The 18,956-nt window shown below is 36.8% G+C and overlaps 1 protein-coding gene across 1 annotated transcript in view; it reads right to left on the reverse strand.

Annotated features, from left to right (window-relative positions):
* The window catches only part of CCDC172 (coiled-coil domain containing 172), a 21,061-nt gene extending 18,152 nt beyond the window's left edge, over window positions 1–2,909 (reverse strand). Inside the window, exons 1-2 of the mRNA XM_009572403.1 lie at window positions 2,831–2,909; window positions 2,508–2,593 (exon numbers count right to left, since the gene is read on the reverse strand). Coding sequence (XP_009570698.1) covers window positions 2,508–2,593; window positions 2,831–2,909 — 165 coding nt within the window. The remainder of the gene's footprint in view (window positions 1–2,507; window positions 2,594–2,830) is intronic.
* Between the last annotated feature and the right edge of the window lie 16,047 nt (window positions 2,910–18,956).

The raw sequence follows: 18,956 nt of genomic DNA on the forward strand, positions 1-18,956 counted from the left end.
AATTGCCCGCAGACTGTAAAGGCACAGGGTAAGTATCAGGAAGTAAATTGAATAGTCAGGATGATACATGACTGTTTGTGTGTGCAGAAGCAGAAAAGACCAAATAATAGTGATATTACAGAGGTAAAAATGAAAAGATTGTAAAATGAAATAATTAGATGATTTTGGAGAGGGTGCAGATGAAGTGCATCTAACCAAAAAAGGAAGAGGGTAGTGGAATCAAATGCCCTAAGACTAGAATGTGAGACTTGGAAAGGAAAGGACCAGATTTTTTCCTTATCCCTGATATGTCCAGCATGCTAACTGTCCAGGAAGTACTTGCCTCAGGAATATTTATTTTCAAAGAGAGTAGATGGTCTTATAGCAGGGTATTTATATTACTGAACATAACTAGCTGCAGTGTAGTTTCTCCATCTGTAAGATGCCAACTTAATCTATGCATTTGCAACAGATTTTTTTTAAGAAATCATTGAGCCATGAAAAGCAAAATGCTATAATTCGGGTTCTAATTACATGCTACCTGATTTTACAGAACAGAGGAAAAAAATAGCATTTCCTAGGAATCTTTGATTGACCACAGGCAGTCTCTGTGAAATAGATGTCAAAACATTTTTGAACTCAGTCTCATCTGCTTGGTCAGGCATAGGCTGCTGTGCATGCACGTCCTTGGATATGTATGCTTATGAAGAAGTGCAGTTATTTGGTGCGGGACAAATTAAACAGCATTAGCTGAACAGCATTATTTAATATTATTTGAGTTACATTAACTATTGTATACATATGTAAACTTAATTCCTGTACTGAAAAATAAATTACCTTAAATAATTTCAAAACCTATATAATCTTTAAACCTAAATATAGTCTGATTGAAATGCATTTTCCCATTCCACTTGTTTTCTGTATCATTTCCTATCTATAAATGAATCAACGTGAGACTAAGCAAGCAAGTAAAATATATTTTTGTGGACATCAGTGAGTATATTATTAATCCTAGTGGGTAAAGCACATAAGATTTAATTAGGAATAGTTCTTCAGCTCTTTCCATTAGTCATTTACAACAATGGCTCTACTCTTGGGACCTTCTGTACCTACCACATAAACCTTCATTATAAATCACAGTGCATCAATAACAAATTAGTAGTATAAACATAAAATTGTGATGTTCATAAATAAATTTATGAGCAAGACTACAAAGGACTTTACCTAACAAGCAACACCCAGATATAATCTGTGTTGGTTAAATAAGTTACTATTTTAAAACACTTGTGGGCTCTGAGATTGTGGCATGCGTAAATGCAAGCACGTGAATAACTGCTTGCACGATTATAGTCTTAATTTGCAACCAGTAAATATTTGTAAATGAGTTCTCTTTTATTCTGACCTCCTTGCAGTAATGTTGATATTTATTATATATATTACATGGTCTTTTACAAAAGACAGAAGAGTCTGTTTTTGGAAGGATGAAAATAATCCCCCAAACATTTATTTTCACAACTCGATGAGGCAATCTCCCAAAGGTTCTTGAAGATGTTTGTTTAAGTGATAGGATACAACAGTTCTGACTTCAAAAGAGGCTCCATATGCTTTCCTGTTGTGCATACACATTCTGCCAGAGCAGATACTTAAGAGCACAGGGGGTGATATTTAGACCTCATTTTCAGGCACAAACAAATGGATTTTTAAATCATTTGTAACCACAAATTATTAATGGTATTAATGATGAAAAGCTCTGCAAAACCGGAAACTCAGTCTGAAAATATGTCTGCAGTTCGGTTAAATGGAAAGCATAGTAAAATCTTAAAAACACTAAATAGATTCAGAAACTTTCCTCTGTCTTTGGCGTGCTTAGAAAAAATCTTAGGCCTTGTAAACCCTAACCGTGAGCCCTCACGGGACGAACTTTAGTGTATGACACAGGATCCTGTGAAGTAAACACAGGGAATGTTTCCATATATTTTCTGTGACAGGCCTTTAATGAATGGCAGTGGGCAACAAAGGTGTGGTTTCTGGGCCTCTGAAGGAAAGTGCTATCACAAGCTCCAGGACTGTTAAGACAGGGCCGCTCGCACCGCACCTGAACAGGTAGTCTGCCCCCAGCTGACGTCTGGTGGCCGTGTCTTGTGAACGGACTGACCTGACATGGTGGTCTGCTCCCTGCCAAGCTCTATCTGGGGAGCAGGAGTGACTTCCACGTACACAGTGTGCTGTCTCCAGTGCTTCCAGATTTTGGAAGCGTTATCTGGAAATGTTCCTACCCCTGAGGTGAGTGAGTCCCTCAACATAGCCAGGGGCCAGCCTGAAAGGTGAGATTTGTGAGAGGGGAAAGACGTTGACAGATCTTTTTTCACTACAGAAACGCATGGTGTAAGTTTTCTCAACGCTCTGTTATTCAGTAGGTGAAACATATGCCTTGAAAGTGTTTATAATCTATTCCTGAAATAATAGGTCATATATTTGTAAATATAATGTATTTCATTATTATGTATACTATAAACACGCCTGCTTACCTTAGTTTCTAATTTCATTTTTGCAGTGCTCAGCTCTTCTTTTATTTGATTAACTTTTTCATAATTTCTATTTATGTCAAATTTAGCTGCAACACAACAAAAACCTGTAAGAATGTGTGCTCAGTTTGTAAAAGTTACATTGTCATAAAAACATGCCATTGGCAAGAAGCAGCTAGCCTGGCTGCCTGCCGAGCTTTCACTGACAAAGGTCCCCTCACGACAGCACAGTGGGGCCACCCTGCTTTTTCCCTGGGAAATGGAGAGGCCATTAAGTGTGGTCAGTGCTGCCGCCAGACCCACAAGATGGCGGCCACGGGGCAGACCTTGTTGGATGAGGCGCCTCTTCTCCCTCGCCTGCTTCTCTGTGAGCTGTATTTGCTGGAACAAAGCATCCAGGTTCATTTCTGTCTTCTTGTGGAGTCTGTGGGCTTTCTGGGTCTTCCTATCTTTGTGGAGAGCTGGTTGATTAAAGCTGGGTTGCCCTGGAGGAAGGTAAGGCTGGGCCCGGCCACAGCCCTTCCCTCAGGGCTCTGCACCCTGCCAGACCTTGGCTCTGCTCTCTGGCCTCTGCCTCCCTGGGGTCAGGAAAGAAACCCTAGACCACAAAGGGAAGCGACCGTGGTAGACGGGGCACAGCTGAGGAGGAATAGGTGACAGAGTGGGACGTGTGGGCTGCAGAAAGTAGGGAGGCGAGAGTGAACCTCGGGCAGAGGGAAATGTGGATGACTGGCTGGGGGAGACACGGGAGATGGAAACGAGCAGGCAGAGAAGCAGCATGGTAGGAGCAGGAGAAAGAAGAATTTGGCTAGGCAAACGGCACCTGTCACTGAATCTTGTCAAACGTGAACATTTGTGAAACATTGGTTCTGACTCAGAATCTGGAGAGTTTTGATCAAACAGCTTTGACTTTATTTCTCTGGGACCACAAGCTTTATACTGGTTTTGTGTTGTTCAGAAGCTGGTTTTCTAACGCCTTCCTTTTTCTATGGAGTGATCACCACCCTTTTTAAATATCATATCTGCTCAGATTTATTTGTCTTTTGAAGATTGATGTCTAACCTTAGCAGATAAGGAAGTAGGCTAAAATCTTCTATCATACAGAAGAAGATGGTAAAGCTGGCTACATAAAACTTAAGTAACGGTGATCAGACTCAGCTCAGCTGCGTTTCACCATTAACGTAAAATGACAGTGTTTCTGTTCCAACTGGTCTCAGTAAGCAAAGATCGTAACATAGCCCATTGTATGCTCTTCTGGAGCATACTTGTGTATGAGTTTACTATGCTCTGAGCTTCTGCAACTTTCTGGTTTGTACATTCCTGGATGGTATACCTGGAAATGCAAATACCCAGTTGAAAATATAATTCATATTACAGGGTTTGTTCCTACATCTTGAAAAGGATTAATTACATTCCTTGCAGGGAATACCTATGTGAAGTTGGCCTATTTGCTTTGAGGCAGAGAAAGCCTGGAGGAGTGGAACTTTATAGCCTTCCAGCCTTTTTAACATTGAAAAAGATTAGGATTATTGACAGTCCTGTCTTGTTAAAGAGTTTTTCTCAGAGGAGATACTGTCTTAGAATAGACTGCAGCAGCAAAGTTCAGAAATCAGAAAGAAAATCTTTGACCGTAAAAAGCAAAACAATATACATGAGAGTACAAATGTCTTATTAGTGAAAAAGCTGTTCCAAGTTAGCAGAATGAAACTAAGAATTCTGGGAAAATGTTATGTTATAGCATTTACTGCTTAAAAAGTGCCGTGTTACAGCTGATAATGTGCTATAAAATGGTGCTTTTTAAAGAAAATACATTGGTCTATTGAAGAAATAAAATGTGGGTTCTGATGAAATTTAAAAACCTGAAAGTAGCACATTATGTTGCAGGAAATGCAATTATTTTTTAAAATGGAACAAAGTGCAACTGAGGGAGAAGAGTTCACGAAACTGAATTTAGAAAATGTTTCAGAAGTGAAGCTTCCTACCCAAAGGCCAAAGGAAAAGCGGATGAGTCAAACGGGAACATTTGGTGACCGAGACAGTGATTTGTTACACAGGTCTGATGAGTGAAAAAGTCATTTTACAAAATTCAAGAAAATGAACTGCTCTATCAGTGGATGAAGGAGAAAATAAAATGAAAAGCTTTCTTTGAAGTTTTTGAGACTTGACTGCTTTTGTGTTTCAAACTGAGAAAGCAGCTGTAGGCTGGGATAGTGTTCAGTGTCACTTATTAAAGAAACAACTGTGTTTTGTGGAGGGGTGCTTCAGTGTCTCTAATTATGGCAAAGGAACTGCTCTCCCTAGAAGGAAAAGTCTGGCTCCAACTATACTTCTCACTGTCTGAGAATGACCATTCACTGCGATTAGCAGTTCTGTAAAAGATTCCTTCAGAGACTGAAAAAATTCAAAGTGGGACAAGTATTTGACATCAAGCTTCATAGCTTTTGACTCCTGCAGCTATTTGCCATGTGTTTGATTTTTACATGGTAAACAACTCACAATAATAACTCAGGATTGTATAAACTGAACCACGCATGTGAAACATATACAAGTGCTTTCAGAATCAGGATGAAGGCCGTTATTTCAAAGGTGTGTAGTTGCCTGGCTCCTGTGGAAATGGATGAGATGGTATGAACCTAAATGTTTCAGAATAAAAGTAAAACATGAATTACCTTTGCTCGACTCCAACTTTTGCAAAGTATAAGATCTTTTGTAAATCGCTAGCTGTTGGAAAGGTGACTTTAATTTTATTCTGTCGGTATCAGTACATCCTAATCTTAATCTATATCTGTATCTTAATCACTCTGCTGTAATCAGGTCATGTCTTTCTAGTGTACTTCAAAATTAGTAATTGCCCTTTGTAATCAGTCTGCTGTGCTAATAGTAAAGTTTCTTCTACAAGTTTATTCTCTAGTTTGTGTAGGAAGAAGAAAAGAAAGATTTTATTTGTAATTTCAAATCACTATAAAAATATTTATTAGTGTAATTTATTTCTAAATCATATATGCTCAGATTGTTTCAAAAATTGTTTTTCTGAAAGCCCAAAATGAAAGAGGCAAAAGTAACAAAGTGGCAGGGTAAAAATTAGATGATGCAATATGGTTTTCACCATAAAAAATATATAATAGAAGCTAGAAATGATAGGATTCCAGTTACAAATAGATTTCCTCTTTTGTTCTTAAACACTGTTAGTATTTTTTTTTCCATATACAAACTATACTGCTTACTTTTGAGATGTTCTATTTATAGCAAACCTTCTTCCCAAACTACATCTCTTTGGTCTTTCTTTGCTCTTGGTGGTCTTTGCCATCTATTTTTGCACTAACCTTTTTCTACCTTACATGAAGGAATAAAGCCAAATTATTCTCTGGCATAAATTCACAGCTATCATTCTGTGTTCAGTGCTGAAGCTGAGCTATCCTTTACTGGGAAATAGTATATATATGTGTGTGTATACATACATTTATTAAAAAAATAAAGAAAGAGCCCTAACAACTTGGAATGCAGTGTTGAGCAGCAATGCTGATGGAGAGAGACCACAAATAATGAGAAACCCAGTAATTATTTGGCATAAGTAAGCATAAAAAATAGCAGATTTATTCAAAATTAATTTTATAATGTGGCTTTTAAAATCAAAGCTTTAGCTCTACTATTTAAAACTTCATTGTTAAAATACAGCAAGCAGTGTAAAGTGGTAACATGTAATAAAGTGGTTTTAATGCAACTGAAGAACATTTTGTGTGGTTGTTCTCCCCCTCCCACTGGCCAGCCATTGCACTGCAGGGGGGGATGGAGCTGTTCTGTCTCTTCCATTGCCTGTCTCCTGCCCAGGCTGAGTGGGATGAGGGGAGCACAGGAACAGCAGAACAAGCACTTGACAGTCTCTGCTTGAATATATTTGAGTTCCTAGTAATAAAAAGAAAAGAAAAAAAAAGAACTCAACTACTTCTGAAAGCCTAGAGCAGGACAGCAGAGAAGAGGAATATTAAAATGCAGTAATAACCTATAATTTACAACCTATCTCTAATTTCCTGAGGAACTCAGGTTAAACACAGTCTAGTTATTATCTCTGGAAGAGTGAGAGCAAACTGCTAACCCACAGGCTGGAAGTTCTCCATTTCTAGTAGACTGCTCAGCAAGGGACTCATGAATGGACACCCTGTTTTCTTCCTGTAACAGGGAGGAAATAAACTACAAAAATTCATATAATAAAATATAAAATCATGGAAAATGTAGAAATAAATCCCTGGCAAATTATATGGCAAATGAATACAGAATGTTTCTCTGTGCCCCAAATCCCTATTTGTCTGTTTTTTCAGGTGACAAATTTGTGAGTTAGTGAAAAGCTGTGTGTGTTTATAATGTATTAAGAAACACTAAGAAGTAACGTCGTACTCCTCCTAACATGTCTGGCTGCAATGGAGAATTAGCTATACTCTTTTCCACTTTGGTAGGAATATAAACAACTTCACAACAGATGTTCTTTATAAGGACAGAGCCTGCTATTTGCATTGTGATATTTCCGCTTGAGTCTTATATCCAAGATTTTGTTTAATTCTATCTGGTAAGGTTTCATTGGATCCCTTTGGGTTACAAAAGCAAAGATTACTCTTTTATGGTTTTAAATCTAAGTTTTCTATTGTCTTTGATTATAATCACGCAACGCCTGCTTTCTTTGCTGATTGGTACTGTGCTGTTATATAGGTATCCACATTGTTCCTCTGTAGTGTTTGAGAGTCTTAAATATATTTCAGTTGTCTCTTACCGGATCTAAAAGTCTATCCTAAAACTTTTTAACCCTGCTGTTCTGTAGTATTTGGGTAAGTTACAAATGAGGCTCTCATTTTGAAACATTTATCAATCAGAGCTCTTATTTATCTTGGCATAATGGTAGTATTTGTCTAATGGAGAAAAAATTTTTCGGATCTGGAGTGCATATCACAGTACAAAATACTGCCTTGGCTTTGCATTTTCATAGTAAATTTTCTTAATTATTTGGCTGGAAAACTGCAGTTTGCTTTACATCAATACTGGTTATCACTAAGTTGGCACCCAGAGGAAGCTATAACAGAAACAGTGAAAAAATACTTTTTAGATTTTAATTGTTTGTATCATCCATTTATAAAAGAGATTGGTTTTTTATTTTGTATTAGCAGAAATGTAAATGAATTATCGATTATATTGTAATGTCTTATAAGAAGATGGGTGCCATTAAATCTTCTGAATAAGATAATAAGGCTGTTAAACGTTTTGAGGTCTGGGACTTTCATGCAAGAGATATAATCTTGGATTGAAATGCATTAAACAATCTGTTGAAAATACTTCATTTTAATCAATTAAGTATAGTATGTTTCCTATAACCATATAACTCCAGTATGCTAGTTTATCTCTTTTTGTCACATAAATTTTATCTTAGTCATAGAAAAATCTTAACGGACACTAAAACATAGAAAGTAATAATTTTACAGTTAGTTCATCAAAGTAAAAAAAATTTTTTTTTTCATTTCAGTTGATTCTCAGAAGTTCATACACAATACTGCTAAACTATTACATGAGCAGCTGTCATTATTTCTTCTAAAATATTTCAGGAGATTTTAAAATGTTTATGTTTGTTCTTTAAGCTCCATTTTTACTTGATGCTGCAACTGTAGGAAAAAGAGTATGTGTAGATGACTGAAATGAAACTACTTTATTGTCTTTATTCATAACAGGAGCATTATTTAGTGCTAGGTTGGAAAACTCTTATACTTTTGCTGTATGCATTAAAGCCAAATGAATTTCTCTGCATGCTGAAAATAACACTTACGTGAAACCAAGAGTTGTCCATTACACTTTTAGGCTTCTCTACTAATCGTTTTCATAAGATTAATTTCATGGTTCCATCCATGTTCCTGCTTAAAAATATGACAGTTTTCTTAGACATTTGGAAGACTTGGATACATGTCCATGGCCTGAATTAGGCAGCAGTAGAGATTATTCCACACTCCACGCAAGTGCGCAAACCAAGGAAGTACTACCTGTTTAAGGAAGGGCTATCTCAGTTTGACTAAAACATATATCCTGAATCTGAAAACCTGCTCTCAACGTAACTATTGAAACTGCATGGTCTCATAAAACCTCTCATCAAAATTGGGCCAGATGGTATTTTTTAGTGACAAACTGTTTTGTAAGAAAGTTCCCAATTCTAATTATTTATTCAGAAAAAAAGCTGTTGTCCCTACTCCTTCAGAATAACATGAACAGTTTTCAGAATACTTCTTTCCTCCAAAATATTGTAGAAAAGGTATGTTCTACCTGCAACTTTTAAAAGCTGCTTTGTAAAATCCAATCTAATAAATAGATCTCTATAACACTGTTCCCTCTATTTTCTGTACAGCCCTTTGTGGGCAGAGGAACATATTTAATGAAGACTTAACAATGATAAATAACACTATATAAATTTAACTGCCTATTGATACAGATGTTATGCTGTGATTTCGTCTTTTTTAAAGATGACATAAAAAAAAAGAACATATAGTTGTGCTTCTATTCCTTCCATATTCCTTCCCACCGATGCTTCTGGGAGATTAGCTATCTTTAATCCTGAAATTTTCAAAGGCTTCATGGCACACATCTGCATACATATGCTAGGACTCAGCGCAAAGGCAGGATAATAAAAGCATTAAATTAAAGTAGAGTAGAAAATCACAGCTGCGGTAAGCATGTATTATCAATTGTGCCACATTCATAAATTAATAATTTGCGCTGTATTACAGTGACTTCTTCTCAGAAGCATTAAACATGTCTATTCACAGATTGTGTGAAAAGTATGTAAATAATTCTTGTGGGTTTGTCTTTTTAGAAAGAAGATAGCAGAAGGAAAGTGAATTAGAATAAATAGCAAAAATGTTGCTTCCTTTAAAATAATTACATTTTTCCTATTTTGAGAATTAAATCAGAATATTTAAAATACCCTCAGTAAGCCAGTTCTTTAATTCAAAATTAATATAAACTTTTGGGGCCGCAGAGTTTATAAAAGTGAATAACACACAGCATTTTCATACGTGTTTTCACATATGTTTTGGCCTGTTCCTCTTTCTTTTTTAAAAAAATCATATCATAACTATGCTGCTGTTGGTGGGATGGCGCTTTTAACCCTTCTCTTCCACTGCTAAATGAAATAAACATAGCTTAAATACCAGTTTAGAAGCAATTGTTGTTGATTGTGAATGCCGTTACATCTTCCAGTGCTGCAAAAAGAAAAAAAAAAAAAAGAGAAGTTCTTTAATCAAAGGACTCTATGATGAAGAGCCTGATGCGCACACATATTTACATTTGTAATCTTTATTTATAGGAATAATCCAGTAGGACATACTGAGTAGATGACATAAGAATCATAGGCATGGAGGGCTGAAAAGCGTAGCAGGGGATTGTCTGTTTTAACTCTACGGTTAGGACAGAAAAAGCACACTGGGGGCTGCCTGACTCATGGGGACAGAGAACTGCTGCATGGGCACAGAAACTTTTCAGGAAGACCTGGCAGATTGCTGTCCTGCCTGGCGCTCCCTGTCCTGTGTTTATTATCTGGAGTAAACACACCCAATTCCTCCACCCTTTCTGCATCAGTCATATTTTCTTAGCCACTTGACTTTGTTTCTTTCCCTGTATTCTCCATCTTTGGTGTTCTTAGATCCTTTTCTGCTGGGCAGCTTCTTGGCTAGACATTCCTTATCCTGCATGTGTGCATTAGATTTATTATCATTAAATGTACCGTGTTGCTCTTGCCCTTAGTGAATATTCCACACAATCTTTCCCATTTGTCATGGATTTCTGAATTCTGATTCTTTCCTCCAAAACTCTCTCTCTTCCCTTTCTCCAGCCTCTGTCCCCTCCTCAATACCATACATTGAGTTGCGCACATTTTATAAGTACACTCTCTATTCCATCTTCCAAGATGTTAAAAACACTGAATAGAAATTGCACCTGGCTCAGACTTCTGTGGGATCCCTTTTGGAAAGTTCTGAAGAGTAAATAATTGAAAACTATTCACCACGAGCAAGTTTTCAATCAGGTATGTACTCTGATAATAGTGAGTACTGTAGACCATATGGAAGATCAGGATCACGGTTATGGTGACTCAGACCAAAGGAGTACGTAGCTTCTCTGTGACAATGGCCAGCAGTAGAAGCCTAAGGAATGTAAAAAGAAAATAGGTATGAGATGACTCTTCCCCCAGTATAACCTTCTATTTTGCAACAATTTGGATTTAGAAAATAGTTTACTTACAAGAATATGATATACTTATAAGAATATGATATAAGACAGTGTGAAAATCCAGTGTCAGCGTCAAAATCCTGTATCAAAGTCAAGGTACAACACATTTACTGCTTCACTTTCATCCTGCTGGCCAGCTGCCACATCAGGGAAGGAAGTTAAATAGTGTGACATGATTTGTTCATGACAAATCAAGGTTGACTGGTGGTTTATATTTGTTAGTTTTTCTTCCAAGTATCTGCAGTTTAATTGTTTAATAATTTGTCCTAGTACCTTTCTTAAAACTTAATCTGTCTAGTATAAAATTCTGCCAAAGAATAAAGACAAACACTAAGTTTAGCCTGTCATATTTCTCTGGGAACTTTCAAGTCCTCTGTGAATTCTTTAAGACAGGCTCTAGCAATTCAGAAATATCTTTGAATGGTTCCTGCAAATTTGTAGGCTGAAAAGGATGAGGTCCTATCAGCATGAATACACCTAAATATTTAGTAAATTCTTTCTGTATTATGGCCAGTACTCCATACTCCTTGTTGAAGTTAGTGTAATTATGCATCAAGGCACATTTCACTTTTCTGGAGAGCACTGAAGGAAATAAGGCATAGAAATGTATCAGTGTTCTCAGTATCATATTCCACACCCTTTCCTAAGTCACAATGGATCTTCTCAAGTGTGATATAAAAATATCAGCATGGCCAAGAACTTAGCTGAGTTGGCTTGCACAATTAAACCAAATACGAAATGGTTCTTCAGACACATTAGTAAAAGGGAGCACAGAAGTAAGAAGTAAGAATACCAGGAATGAAATGGAGATTAACTACAGTTATGATTGAAATAGCAAATGAATATTTTGTCTCATTTTTCAGTAGGGATAATATAGTGACTAAGAATAGTAAAAAGATGCTTAAGGGAATGAAGACAGAACAATGGAAGTTTCCATAAGTGACCTATTAGCTAAATGTAGCCTAATCACTGTGATGAAATGGAGAGGGTTAAATAATACCCATTTCAGGGCACTGAAAATATCCGCAAATGCAAATGCTGATTTGCACAGAATGCATTTGCAGGGATTTTATGTGTATCTGTTCAATTCAGGGCTAGCTCAATACAAATAAAGAATAATAACTTTATTCCCTGTATTCAAAAAAGGGAAAAGAGGTGGTCAAATAAAATGCAGGCATGGTAGTTTGACCTCAACACTATGCAAGGTCTTAGAGTAGATTTTGAAGGAAAAAATTATCAAGGACCTGGAGGTAAATGGAAAGTGGAAAAAACTACAATATGGTTTTATCAAGGGCAGATCATATCAGACTAACTTAATATCATTCTTTGATAAGATAATTGTCCCAGAGAAGAGTAATGCAGTAGACCTAATCTACCTTGATCAAAATAAGGCATTTTATTGTTCCTTGTGGGAAGTTATTTAAGGTGGAGCAGATGGGCTTTAATGCAAGAATTGTAAAGTGGAAGAGGAACTGAGTAAAGGGTTATATTGAAGGAGGGTTGTGTTAAAAATGGAAATATCAAAACGAAAGGAGTTTGCTAGTAGAATTCCTCTAGGACTGATCTTGGGACTGATTTAAGTAGTATTTTTGAACTTGGTAAAAGTAGGAGAATGGATATGGCATTAAGAGATGGCACAAAATTGGAATATGACTAGCATATCAGAAAAAAATAAATGACCTTTCGGACTGACAAAACGGAAACCTAATAGTACGGAAAGTAGAGCTGGGTGCTTGGGGATTAATATCATGTTCTTTTAGTGTAAACTGGTGTCTTGATAATTGCTGGCGATACTAAAGGGAAGAGGTTTAATGCATTAGTCCGCTGTATGGTGACTATGAGCCATCATTATGTCACAGTCATGAAGTGGTTTCAGGGTATATTAGATGAAGGATTTTCAGTGAAGACAATAACGTGTTAATATTGCTTTACAAGGCATTGTAAGACAACTCTCAGAATATTGTTTACAGTTCTCATGACCCACATTCATTCACAGCAGGTGCAGAGTGGGATGGTTATGGGAAAGGAGTACCTATTTTCTCAGCTGAGATGAAAATAGCTTATCTAGCAAAACAAAGCTTGAAAGGGCATATGGTAATATCTTTATAAGTACGTGTGGGGGTAGACGTGAGGGAAGAAGACTTTTATGTTAAAGGATAACACTATTTCAAGATCAGATACATATAAACAATTATGAATACATGCGAAATTTAAAAGAAGGTTCTTGGCAATCTGTGCAAAGCTCTGGAACTGCTTTCCAGACAAGGTCATGGAGGCAGGGACCTGAACTACTTCCAGATGGAAATTTATAAATTAATGAAAGGATATGTGTGACATGGTGAAGAAGTGATCATGAGTCAGAATATAAAGTTTGTGATATAAAGCTTTGGATATTTACTGACATTGCCAGAGAAGTTTAATGGGAAACTTGTTTGTGTACTTTTCTTACACAGTCCTTAAACAGAAATGTCTTTATCTGGTTCATGTGCCAGTTCTTCTGCACACACCAGGACTTTTATGTTCCTTCTTGGTGCATAGTATAGGAGAAGGGGACTGCCCTTTCTTAAATTACAAAAGATTGGCAGCAGGTAAAAATGGGGCAGTTGGTCACGGTCTCAGGTGTTAACTGGATATAACTTGCTTACATGCTTAGGGTTAAATCGATCACCTGATTGGGATCAGGAAGTAATTTTTCTCTAAGTCATATTGGCTGGGGTTATGCAGGGTCTTGTTTTCCTCTCTAACATAAATTGTCTAGAATGAGATGTGAGTTTTTACCTTTTGAAGTACCTGCTCTTGCAGAATGCTAAGATGTGTCTGGTCAGGAAATCTCATGACTTTAATATCTTCTACTGTCCTCTGGCACACTGGTGTTTTTCAGTCTTTTATTCTCCTGAGGTACAAGGGGGTGTGACTATAATGTAGGACCTTATTTCAGTATGTTACAAGATTTGATTCAATGTTTGCCTTTTCAGATCTTTCAAGAGCTTCCTCTGAATACAAAATTCTTACTTTTTTTGAGGTAGCATGGAGTCGAATAAGAGGCAGTTAAGGATACTTCATATGTGTTGGTAAGTTTTGAAAAAGAAAAGGTTGATCACTTCTGTGGTCCAGATATTCCTGAGACCTTATAACAAAAAAAGTCTTTTAATTGATGATTCTACTTCAAAGAATTTAAAAAAAATATTTAGAGGATATAATGTTCTGTTAACTGGGATTCTCAGGGCTTTCTAGCTTAGGTATTCCACTAACACACTTACAGATGCCTCATATTATTACTAAATGATTGAGTGTGGAGAAGAATTGTGGAATCAGGAGTTTCGGCCAAGATAAGATAGGACTTCGGCCTGTGCGCTGAGAACTAGCAGATGCACACACACGCCTGAGATAAGACCTGAACACCTGGCTTGGTTGTCTCCTCTGTAAGGAAACTGTAAACATCAAAATGAAAAAGCTCTCAGCTAGGGATGCTGCTTGCAGTCACCCTGAGGTGGCAGTTGTGGAAACTAAAGAAAAATTGAATAAAGCAGAAGAGGTGGCCTAATGAGCACCAGCTGATTCAAGAACTGAAACAGCTGAAGGGAATTGTGAGTGTTGCTGGAAGGAAGAGAGACTTTTTTTCTTAGTATATCAGGGAGACAAATCGGGTGATGAGGAAGAGAGAGACAGTGGGACTGCCCCTGTTATGATAAAGGATATATTTTAATAAAGGATTCTGTGCATGTATATGTGAGGGTCTGTGTGATCATACACCACAATTGAGGTTCTTTATAAAATCCATTTTATAGTAACTACAGACATATTGTTTTTCTTCCTAATTTAGTTTCTTGACTACTATTACCTGAAAAGAAATACTTGAAAAGTGAAAGTGATAGTGCTTTATCTCATTAAATGTATAAGGACTCTATGGCAATTAGGTTCCTAACTCACCTGTCATAGTTAAGGATGCAAATGTACTGCATTTATAATGTTTAGTTCTCAAGACTGCTTTTTACACAAATATGGATCCTCAGACTCGAGGCCACAAAGGACGTAATGGTGTTAAAAATCTACTAGGTAATTCAGTGTGAATTATTGATATACCTATGCTTGTAGTGGCTATGTTGACATCTTTCTTGCCACTAATAAAAACAAGATACTCAGTTTATCTCCAAATTGCTTCTTGAATTCTGAATAAGTGTACTCTGAAATTGTGCAGTTTATTTCTCATAACCTGTACAGTGGTATCGATGTATCAGTTCTGTGATGTGTTTTATCTCTTACAATCCAGGAAGCTGGAGTTTGAAAGTTTTTCTTAAAGCACAGATTACTAAACGTCAGTATAATCTACTGCTACTCCTTAATTTCCTGTCAGAGAAATAAAACAGCAGATTCATAAGTCAGGTCAAATCTAGTCTGTATCTGTTTTCTTGAGTCCTATCTTGACATACTCAGATAAATTTATCTTTCAGTGAAGAGATGGCCTGAAACATATATAGAAAATGAATGTCCCTAACCCTGCCAGTCCTCCAAAATCCGCATGTGGCATTTGCTTTGAATTAAGCAAATGCTTAGTTATCTGCTAGTGATGCAAACAGCAAAATCATCAAATTATTTTTTTTTTATTCTTTATATCATTGTCTCTGTGGAGTCCAGTGTTACAAGCCATGGAACCTTATAAGAAATAGTTGGCAGTTGCATGGCATACATAACTTTCTAAATCCAAACCCCTCATAGATGGAGAATGGTTACTCCCACGCTTCTCAGTCCCTTTTGGCTACCATCTGGAACAGCAATAAAATAAAGCTAACTCTTTTTATTATCATCTTAGGTACATAAATCCAGCCTTTTCTAATAAATCTTGTGATTAAATTTAAGTTGAAAAGTTTCTGCTGAATCATTTTAAGTTTATTTAGTTTAAGTTTTGGTTAGAAATATAGGATTTTTGAAGCTGATTCTGTCAGATTGTTTTCATTTTAGCATTTTAGATACCATAATATCCTTTTCTCGTAAATACACACTACCACTCCCACCCACCACCCCCCCCATTATTATTGTTATGTAAGTTATTGTTATCAGACATTTATTTTTGTTTTATGCCACAGGAAAGCTTTGATACATAAATCAGGATTTGGGAATTCTTAGGTTCCTGATATCAAAAAAAGTCCTCCTGTTAAACAGACACCAGTATCTGTTGGCAGAAAGTTATTTACCTCCTCATCCTTTTACTTGTGTGCTGTACATGTGTCCCAGATCGCCTCAGCCTGAGTGTCTAGCCATCTCCTCTCAAGGCTCCTGTAGTTTATATTTAAAAGTCCACCCACAAGATGGAAAATGAACTCTACCATGATTGAAGAGGAGTCAGTACAATATTTCAGTGTTCATTTTAATTGCCAAGATATTGTGTTTCCCTGCAAAAGTGTTGGATTGAGATCTTGAAATGTGATAAGAATACAGTGATTTGTGTTGGGGGAGAGGGAAAGGAGAAAGGCTGATCTCTCTGAAAGGCCTGCATTGTTAGGAGCTCTCAGAGCACGTTGTAGCAGGGGTATTGTAGAGGCTAGAGTATTTGCCCAGGACAGGAAAGTTGATTGTGTTCTCTCACAGCACCAGGGAATTAAAAAAATCTTGATTTCCTGGCATATTACCAGGCACCTCTTTCAGATAGGGACATTGGACACCAAATTGTGCAAGGGTTATGGAGTAAGAACAAAAACAACCACCGTGTGGTGCAACATGGTATGTTAATTATTATGATACTGTGGTTCTAAGACTGTTCTTATCCGACAACTGTGCAAAATGTATCTAGAGTCTTCAGAATGCTTCTTCCACTTTTACATATTAAGTCTGAAGTATATTCTTAGTTCATTATAGACCAGGCTTGTCTTCTGTGTAGTATCACAATTGAAATGAGATGGGCTTTACCCGTATGACAAATGGTTTTAAGAAATGGGTTACCTTGGGGAGAGATTTAAGAGCATGGGTTTGGTATTCAGTGGACCTTCCAAAATCTGGCATAAATTTTTATTCTTTGCCTTAGATATCAATTCAGTAACAGTATTAGTCTGAGTATATATTCCTAATTAAAATATAATTCTTACTTTTAAGTCTAGAAAAATTCACAAACCCAAAGCTTCTAACACATTCCAATCATAATGGGGGGAGGAATATATTTTTTTATTTTCTTTCCTAAGGAGGTCTTATGTTCTGGTTGTCATCTTATTTTATAGTACTGGGTTCCACTTGGGCCAAATATACATCTGGTTTTCCGAAACAGGAGTCAGCAGTAACTTGTATGCTGCTTGCTCTGAATCACTGGCAGCTGTCGGGTAGAGGGAAATGGCTAGTATTGGGAAGGAAGAGAAGGGAGAGGATCTTTGAGGGTGGTTTCTGTAAAGCACAAAGATTATGAGTGTTGACAGGAAAGTATTGATATAGGACTTCAATTGGGGAAGTGCATTTGAGATAAACTATAATCTTCCTTTTGATCCAGGATCAGGGTGCACAATTCAAACAAAACAGAACAACCCATTACAGTAAAACCAAAATGTGTTTTAGTAGCTCAGGCAATGTTGTGGCCATCTTAGATGTTCACTTTAGTAATACTTCTAGGCTTTGCCTAAACACAGGTCTATTATATGCCTGTATTTTCTTAGACTAACCTCTGGAGTCTATACAAACAGATTTTGAGGATGTTAGGCATTTTTCCAGGTTTTCTAGATATCTGGTCTTGTCAGTGCCTCATATAAGCTTCTAGGTATCTGAACAGCTAGGATTAATGGTCCCTGCATAGGAATACATTGCATGGCAAACCCAACATTAGATTTATTTCATAAGAGCTGCATTTGCAGAGCATAGGCATAGATACTCTTGTGAATCTTACACAGAAATATGGTGACCCTGCCTTGGTGAAGTGGTTTGCAATACAGCACCTAGTTCTTTGTTGTCTTTAAAATTTTAGAATTCTCTGGGAAACCTGGCTTTTCTCTAATTATTACAGAAATAAAAACATTTAAAGTAGAGTAAACTCAATCCAGCAGCTGAGTGCTTTATTTTAGAATAGTTTTATTTCAGAGGGGAATCTGTCTTCCAAGTTTTCTTTTTTTTTTTGTTTCGTTTTTTGTTTGGGTTTGTTTTTTTTTTAAAGTACTATTTAAATGTTAAAAAAAAAAAATCTTGTGCAGATAGCTTTGACAGTCCAGTCACATAAGTATTCAAACCATGAACACCACTCTATTAGTTCTTTATCACAAAGCTCAAAGTAGGCCCTTGTTGGCCGCCAATGACTGGAAGATTTCTGTTTAGGCGTATTCCAAATTTACTGGCCAAGTCTGGGCTAGCATTGCAAATTATGTTCGGGAAGGTACCCAGGGAGCCTGCATCAGTTTGCCCCTCTGTCTGACCAGTACTTGTCAGCTTGGCCATGAAGTAGACAGCTGGATATATTTAGGCCTCCCAGTCATGTATTCATATCCTGGTAAGCATCTTCCTGTCTCGGTATGTCACAAGATTTTGGATACCAACTATCTGTAACTAAGTCCAAGTCTTTTTACTGATCTCTTCAGCCATTCTGTTTCACCTTCAGTTCAGGATTTAATTACTCGGGACTCCTGACTGATAGTTAAAATTATCACTTAAAGATGTTCAAGGGAGTTAAACAGACTGAGGAAAACTTCTGTGTGCTTGACACTTCTTTTAAACATTTTTAGTCAATATGTGTCAACTGGGACATTCCACATAAAGTGGAAATCTTACAGAAAGAGCACTTGTGGTTATTCGTGGAAATCTTGCAGGAAGAACAGTTTTGGTTATTTCTCGGGGGGGGGGCGGAAATATTACATTATCTTCCTGCAGGGATTAATTTTTTTTTTTTTGGTGGGATAAAATATGATTGAAAAAGTAAGTTAATTTTTTTCATTTTTTTAAAAAGGTCTAAACCTCAATTTTAAATTGATATTGACTGGTCAATACATTTTCAGCTTTCCTTCAACACAGTGTCTCTATGCTGAAGTGAGCAATTTCAGATGTCTGAAAAAGTATTGCTTAATGCCTGTAAGCACTGCCAGAAATCAATAACTTTGAAATTTGTGTTATTTGTACTTTAAGTTTGGCATACCACTTTAATTCAGTCTGTTTACGGTAGAATAAAAGTGGGTATGAACAATTGTTACAAAGCACATAAATGTGTTGAATAATATTCCTTTAAATTGTAGAAAGAATATA

This window comes from Fulmarus glacialis, unplaced genomic scaffold (genome assembly GCF_000690835.1).
Source record: "Fulmarus glacialis isolate BGI_N327 unplaced genomic scaffold, ASM69083v1 scaffold7582, whole genome shotgun sequence".
Classification (NCBI taxonomy): Eukaryota; Metazoa; Chordata; class Aves; order Procellariiformes; family Procellariidae; genus Fulmarus; species Fulmarus glacialis.